The sequence below is a fragment of the Salarias fasciatus genome, chromosome 11 (assembly GCF_902148845.1).
Source record: "Salarias fasciatus chromosome 11, fSalaFa1.1, whole genome shotgun sequence".
Lineage (NCBI taxonomy): Eukaryota > Metazoa > Chordata > Actinopteri > Blenniiformes > Blenniidae > Salarias > Salarias fasciatus.
Window position 1 is genome coordinate 4,278,572 of NC_043755.1, and position 7,226 is coordinate 4,285,797.

Sequence of the window (7,226 nt, forward strand, 5' to 3'; positions counted from 1 at the left end):
CAAAAAAATGTGACGTTTGTAACAATAACTGACCATAAAACAAGCTAAATAGAGTCAAGTTTACATCAGGACAGAACTCTTAAAGTAACACAAAGTTATCAATAAGAGCTCTCCTGAAGAGAGGAGAACAGATGAATCTTTGACACATTTCAGAAAACAGCTTTATTACACACACCTCACTCATATGTACAACCAAAGCCTGTATCAGCTTATATAATACATGCATGTTATATACGGTTTGTACAACATTTTATAACATTTTTTATAAAATTATAGACAAAATATTTTTGAGAAAATACAGTAAAAAGTTTGTTAGAGGTATTTTTGGGCATCAGATAAAGTTAGAATGTAAATGCACAGATTATACGAGCTGGTCTGAGTTTTCTCCCAGTTTAAGTTCAGAAGTAAAGCCTCATGTTATCTTGGCATCTGTAACACTGAGTATGGCGTTAATCCACCAGCAGAAACTGGTCATATTCAGTCATTTCTCCATTTTTTTTCTTTGAAAATCACTCCTTCTGAAGAAAGAAATAACTTGTGTTGCTGAAGTGCATGGCTTCCATCCTCTGTGGTGCGTCTTCTTCTTCTTCGACTTCTTCTTCTTTGTAAAGTGGAGGGTCAAAGGTCACCAGAGCCTGTCCTTCTGGGGTAACTGTGACAGCGGGAGGAGGTGGAGGGACTTCCCCAAACTGAGTGACGGCACTGAGATTACTGAGTTTGGACAAAAATCTGTCCTTGTGTCTGAAATGGACAAAAATAAACAAGTTGGATGGAATGCAACTTGTACAGCCTTTGACTGTTATTCAAAGAATCTTATGCAATAAATGCTGAAGTTTATGAAATTAAACAGCATCTGTAGCAGGCGTGATGCAAATGTAAAAGACACAGATCGCGTCACCTGAAGATGAAGGCAGTCAGAATGACCGACAGCAGAGCGAAAAGTCCAGCAATCCAGAGGGCAAACTGCGGCGCCGCCGAAGGCTTCGGGACCGAGACTGCGGCAAAAGGAGAAGGAGACTCTAAGAAATCAGAATCAGCGAGAATATATTCCAAGTAAAAGGAGTGACTGACGAAAAGAGTGTAACTGCTGCGGAATGACGTGCGTGTGTGTGCGTGGGCGTGCACGTGTGTGTGTGTGAGAGAGGAACCATATCTCCTGTGGCCGGTTTGTTGTTGGGCCTCAGTTAATATGATGACATTGTTTCCTGTTGAAGCCCAGCGGGAGCGGAGGGTTTTTTTTTCTTTTTCTCAGCACTGACAACATGCAACGTTTCCTTCTCTTTTGTCTCTTTACAGTTACGTACACAAACACTCATGCAATCGACAGTGTGTTGGACAGCATTCTTACCAATGAGCTCTCCATCCGCACCAGAACCTGAGCCTTCGATGAGGTCGCTCAGGTCAAACTGTTGGTCAGTCAATCAAGAAGAAAGTTAAAAGCATATAAAGACTTCCCTATAAGTGAACATTTACTAGAGAGTTCAGAATCTTACCACCGTGGTGGAGAAGTCATCGATCTCTGTGACTGCAGCTTAAAAGGAGGAGCGCAGCCAATGTTAGATTACAGGATTATGTATTGGAGTGTGTGTGAGTGTGTGTGTAGAGCTACCTGTCCAGCTCCTGCCATAGACAGGTGAGCTCCACTCGCTCCAGTGTCCATCGTACTCGTCCTGGGCTCTGACCTGTATCTCGTACTCAACACCTGGAAGGGCGTCGGTGATGGTGTGGGAGTGCGAGTCCTTGATGGTACTGTTCTGCGTGAACACACAGATCCATAGACCTCACGGTTACAGTCAGAGAGATGACGGCCAGGGACGCTCGGACGGCCGCACTCACTTGCGAATGTTCAGGCGAGAAGGTGACGGGCCGATACTTGATCTCGTAGATGAGAGAGTAGTGGCTGTCCTGCTGCTTCCACGACGTCGGTAGATTCCAGCTGACCTTCATCCTCGTCTGGCGTCCCTCCTCCTGCCGGACCGACACGTTTGACGGCGGGTCCGGCTTTACTGGAGCACAGAGAGCGCAGCTTTCATTTACTCCAGCTGATTTTAAACAAAAAAATCAAAAACCCACTCTGAATTAGACACAGTCACTTACAGATGTCCAGAGGTGTGAAGTGCAGCAGGCTGCTAGTTGCATTCCCCGTGATGCCCGTAACGCACAGGTAGGCCATGTGAAGGGTTCGCTGCTCGTCGTCATTGTAGTCCAGAGCGCACCAGCAGCGGGAGTGCTGAGACGAGTACGAGCAAGGAACACGACTGAAGTGTGGACGGACTGTCACTCTGACAGAGAGAGAGAGAGAGAGAGAGAGAGAGAGAGAGAGAGAGAGAGAGAGAGAGAGAGAGAGAGAGTTTTAAAGCAAACATTCATAAACTGGTTCACATGGACCACATCTCAGTTAACAACGGGTATATTCATGATACACTAGTTCATATATTAAGTCGCAGTCACTCAGAGTGTGTCCTTCTTACCCTTTACTCAGTAAGAGGTAACAGTAAGGGTTTTTGATGACGGGCCTCCGAGGCGTCCACTCACAGCGGATTTTACTGCTGGGTGACTTCTTATAGCAGAACAGGGACGGACTCTCGGGAGGGTCTAGAGGAGGGAAGAGTGCAGAGGTCATGTATATTTCTAATGCATCACTTTGATACATATACTAATATCCTTCTGACTAAAAGAATCAGAATGTGGTGTATTGAGATCTTACAGTGATGATTATGGAATAACCTTTCAAAATTCTGTTTTCGCAAAAAGCTGAACATGGAATAAACTGTAGTTTGTCTTTTTAAGGTGTACATATAAATAAAGAACACAAACTGAAATTCAGAAATTTTAATTAGTAGATTAAGTGTGTTTATTGAACTTTTTGCATTCTTGGGTATAGTAAGTGAAAATGACAGCCATAAATAAAAGTTGTAGCATGTGTTTTCTCTCAGTGTGTGATTAGGTGATACAGGTTGTGCTTGGCTGATGCCTTATCTGTGTAACTTAAAGTTACTAACTTTAAATCTGGAAAAAGGTCCATCAGTGTCAGTGAAGAGGGTTGAAATCATAATCATGTCTGATGGGGGAGATAAAGGACAGCACAGCCAGCCACAGCATGAAGCCACTGCTAGCAAAACCAGAACCATGATCAATAACCTTGACCACAACAACAAGCACACGGCTGGACGAGAAACTGTGTCAACTCTGAGGGAAATAAACATAAAGAAAACACAAAGAACCCCATGAAGAATGAGAAAACAACAGAACCAGACGACATGACCACGACTTTAACACACGATCTTCACCTCTGTGGGTCAAACTGAAAGGTCACTGAGGAAACTTCTCTTCTTCTTTGGAAGTTTTCTGATGTTCAGAATCATAAAGTTCATATTAAGGTTTAAAAAATGTATAATCCACTTTAAAGCTTTAAAATCCTGCATCTTTGAGCCCTCTCACGATGCCGATCAGACCATCACCACGTTTCTTTGGTGAAGTCATTTTGAAATATCCGTTTATTTCACTTCTCCCCTTGTTGTGGTGATGTGTAATGCACATATTCTTTTATGACTTATTCTGGCAATATTACATTATATCCTCTTTTTTATGTATGATTTTCACCAAGTAACCTGTTTTGCTTGATATGCACTCTGATGCTTATTTTAAAGACATTCTTTGATTTCAGCATGTGTTTATTTATTCCCTTGACAATTTGTTTTTTTCAGTCTTGGGGAGTTTTACTAGTTTGGTATAGTTTTGTATATTTGAGACTGACTCAGATCAGTCTATATATTTTGTCATACAGATGATATTTTTTTACTCACCTGCGACGATGACTTTGACAGAGAACCTTTCTCTGCCTCTGGAGTAACAAGCGTATTTCCCAGAGTCTGAGAGTCGTACTGAGGACAGATTCAGCAAAGCTCCGCTCCTCCGAAACGAGATTCCTCCCCAGTCGCTCTCTCCTCTCCCCACTGCGCTCCTGTTCCAGCTCCACTGAGGCCTTGACCTCAGACCTCTCGTCACCCTGCTGCCTTCCTCCCCCTCCTCATCTTCGTAATCGGCCTCGACCTCCGTCTCCTCCACATCCCAGTCGGACCCAGCTCTGTTTGCTCTGGTCGTGAAGGCCGTATGAGGGGAAGCCGTGAAGGCTGCGTCCGAGCGTCTGACTCGGAGGCGTTCGCCATCTGCAGTGACCTCTGAAGGGTTTTTAACACTTTCATTAGACACACCGTTTGGAATTTTCCGACTGGTTGGGGCGACATTCAGAGAACTGCTTCTTTTGCTGGCGTCTGGGTTTTTCCTGGTCAGGTTAACTTTGACCCCGTCCACGCTCACATGGCCGCTGCAGGTCAGGACCAGCTCACGGCCGGGAGGTACGACCACGACGCCAGGAGGAGGCTCTGTGGAGGAAAACAATGAAGATTTGGACATTTGATACAAACCAGTGTGCACTGACTGGAATTCAGTGTGAATCTAAAATCTGTAGCTTTTACAAAATAACTGCATGCTTACTGAATTTGTGCTGAATGTCTCATTTCTTCACAGTTAATATTGGTCACAGTTGACTCGTCACAACACAGATAAGACACATTGCATAAGTAAATGTGACAAGCGCTGGGTGCTTCCTCTTTTACTAGTCCTGTCTTCATGGTTTCTTTTTCAGTCATGAGTTATAGTTTCGTGCATCATCTCTCATAATATTTGCATTTATGGCATTTTGTCAAATATTGGTTTCATACATAAAAATTAAAACACTCTTCTATCCATCTATCTATCTATCTATCTATCTATCTATCTATCTATCTATCTATCTATCTGTGTTTGCATTCTTTCTAAAGTCCAAATAACTTTTCTTAAGCAGTTTCCTGAATGTGTAATTTAAAGAAAAAATCTTTAATGAACTTCATCTTTTATTATCTCTCATCAATCTTAAATTTGACTTTACAGTACATGTTTCTTATCTAAAATCCTTGAGTTATTCGAAACATAAACACAACAATAAATTTACCTAATTTGAAAAAATTAATTTTAAAATTGTGTTGAGCCTCTTTTCCAGATTCCCAGCAACTTCTGTCCAAAATTTGTCAAATAAATAAAGTCAATTCCTTTTTTAAAAAGTCACAAACCTTCATCATAAAGCACTAGTTTATTTTCTCTTCATAAGTAAATGAGCTAAGTTTTTATTACTAAAATTACTTATGCATTTTTCACAAATAGGAAATATTATTTCTTGCATAACTTTAATTTCAAAACAACAACAAAACCCAAACAGATGGATATCATCTGCAAGATATTGGATTTTTAGGCGAAAAAAAAAAAACTCCTTAAACATGTTTGAGAGCTATTTCACGTGCGTGGTTCTGTCTTGACCTCCCAGCTCACCTTTCCGGGGACAGGCTCTGTCCGCGCCGCCGGGACCCGGAGAGACGCTCACGAGACTCATCCAGAGGAAAATCCACATGTCTGCCGCGGCGGGTCCTCCTCACACCATCACTGACAGCTCGGCCGCGCTCCCGGGGAGTCTGTCACGTCGCGAGAGCCGGTAGGACTGGTTTTAATCTCCCCCGGCAGCCAGCCGCCGGCAGGGCTGCGGTTCCGCCGTCCCCCAGTGAGACCCGTTATTGTGAAATCCCTGCGCTCTTCCTCTTGCTGGCCGCCGTTACGCGGAGGAAATCCTCCTCACGTCGAGAGAGAACCCTCACCAAAGCGACACCAGCCGTTTATTTAAAGCCTGCCTTGCTCGGGAAGCCACGGTAATCTTCCCGAGTTTATTTATAATGTGGTGTATTTCATAATTTTCGATACAGGCCGTGCGCAAAACAGGCAAATCAAAATATAATACTCTACACTCTACTGCAATTAGAGGGTGAGCACTTACATTGCATTAATTAAAAAAAAAAGAAACAAATGAACGAATGCATAAATAATTAACTAAATAAATGAATAAACAGCATGTTTTTTGTTATAATGGAGTGCCAGATTAAGTTCTACAAAGAATAATCTAAATTTTGATGTTGTGAACTTACTGTAGATATGCTTAAGTATTTATTTCAATCACAAAATAGACCTGTGTGGTTGTGCACAACACATATTAATATGCCCCCATTAGTCTTGTAGTTAGACTTGTGCAAGCATTTGTTTGTGTCGTGAGTTTATTCTGCATGCTGAAATGTGTGCGAAATGGCCTTCTCATCTCCTGCACCTCATGCAGACCTCCTCCACCATTTGATTTTAAGAAGTGGATCAAAACCTCCCTACACAGATTTGTTGGCGGCTCTGGGTTTTGTTTGTCTTCACTCACCAGTGGTGACGACTGCCATGCAAAACACTCCTCCGCCTGGAGGGATTCTGAGGTCAGTGTCTTGCTTTGACAAATCGAAAAGTACACAAACACAACTTTTGATGTGCACCAATAAATCTGTTCAGACACAATTTCATACACACAAATATATAAACATAAGCAGGATTCAGAAATCTCTGTACTCATACTCATTTTGCTCCTTTCAACTGTATATTTTGAACTGTGCTTAAACTGTGTATTAATTTCAACCCTACCCTTCACAAAACAGCACTGACACACACACACACACACACACACACACACACACACACACACACACACAGTCTCTTGTGAAAGAAAGAACATTTTTATTTAATGGCTCCATAGTCCATAAAATGCTCACTCCTCCTTAAACCTGTGTTGAGGATTGAAACAGTATAATCTATTGAGAATGTTCAGAAAATACATCAGTTTTATGTTGTGGGTTGTGCTGCTTATGACTGAAGTTATGAATACACGGACCGTAATAATCACATTTAAATAGCGCCGCTTGAAATAGATCAGATTGACCCTATCGGACTGAATTTGAAGGTGGCGTAACTCTGTTTAAGATCAGATCAGAGTCCGTGTAAACTGCACCTGTGTTACAGAGAGATAGACGTAGAGGTAATGTCCCTCACTCACCCTTTTCATTGATTACTGAGGAGAACAAAAATATACAGATTTTATTGATTGATGGAACAAATACAGGCCAGTTTGGCCTGATTAAGGCGTGATTCTCCTCTTTGGATACATCCAGTGTGACTCAAAATAACACTTTACCCTACAAAATTCCAGCGTCTGCGCTGAAGACTTTGAAAAACCACATGTAAATGTTAAGTCATCATCTTTTTGAATGAATAATGTTGCGTTACGCTTCGGTCAGGGCTTTCAGAGAGTGAGAGACTGACCTTCACTCACT

At 42.2% G+C, this 7,226-nt stretch overlaps 1 protein-coding gene across 1 annotated transcript; it reads right to left on the bottom strand.

The window, feature by feature from the left end:
- Positions 1-143: 143 nt before the first annotated feature.
- Positions 144-5,611, bottom strand: il6r (interleukin 6 receptor). Its single transcript, XM_030102803.1, has 10 exons — positions 5,368-5,611; positions 3,807-4,385; positions 2,472-2,595; positions 2,098-2,282; positions 1,837-2,006; positions 1,610-1,754; positions 1,494-1,531; positions 1,349-1,406; positions 899-995; positions 144-741 (listed from the first exon to the last, which is right to left on the bottom strand). Exons 1-10 carry the CDS (start codon positions 5,444-5,446, stop codon positions 510-512), a joined length of 1,707 nt encoding a protein of 568 aa, XP_029958663.1. The 5' UTR covers positions 5,447-5,611; the 3' UTR covers positions 144-509.
- Positions 5,612-7,226: the final 1,615 nt, after the last annotated feature.

Excerpts from the sequence above, each read along its gene's own strand:
- il6r (XM_030102803.1), bottom strand. The coding sequence starts at position 5,446 with ATGTGGATTTTCCTCTGGATGAGTCTCGTGAGCGTCTCTCCGGGTCCC. Across the intron at positions 2,007-2,097 it reads CTTCACACCTCTGGACATCT|TAAAGCCGGACCCGCCGTCA; the intron begins GTAAGTGACTGT and ends TCTGTGCTCCAG. Across the intron at positions 996-1,348 it reads TGCGGATGGAGAGCTCATTG|TCTCGGTCCCGAAGCCTTCG; the intron begins GTAAGAATGCTG and ends CTTTTGCCGCAG.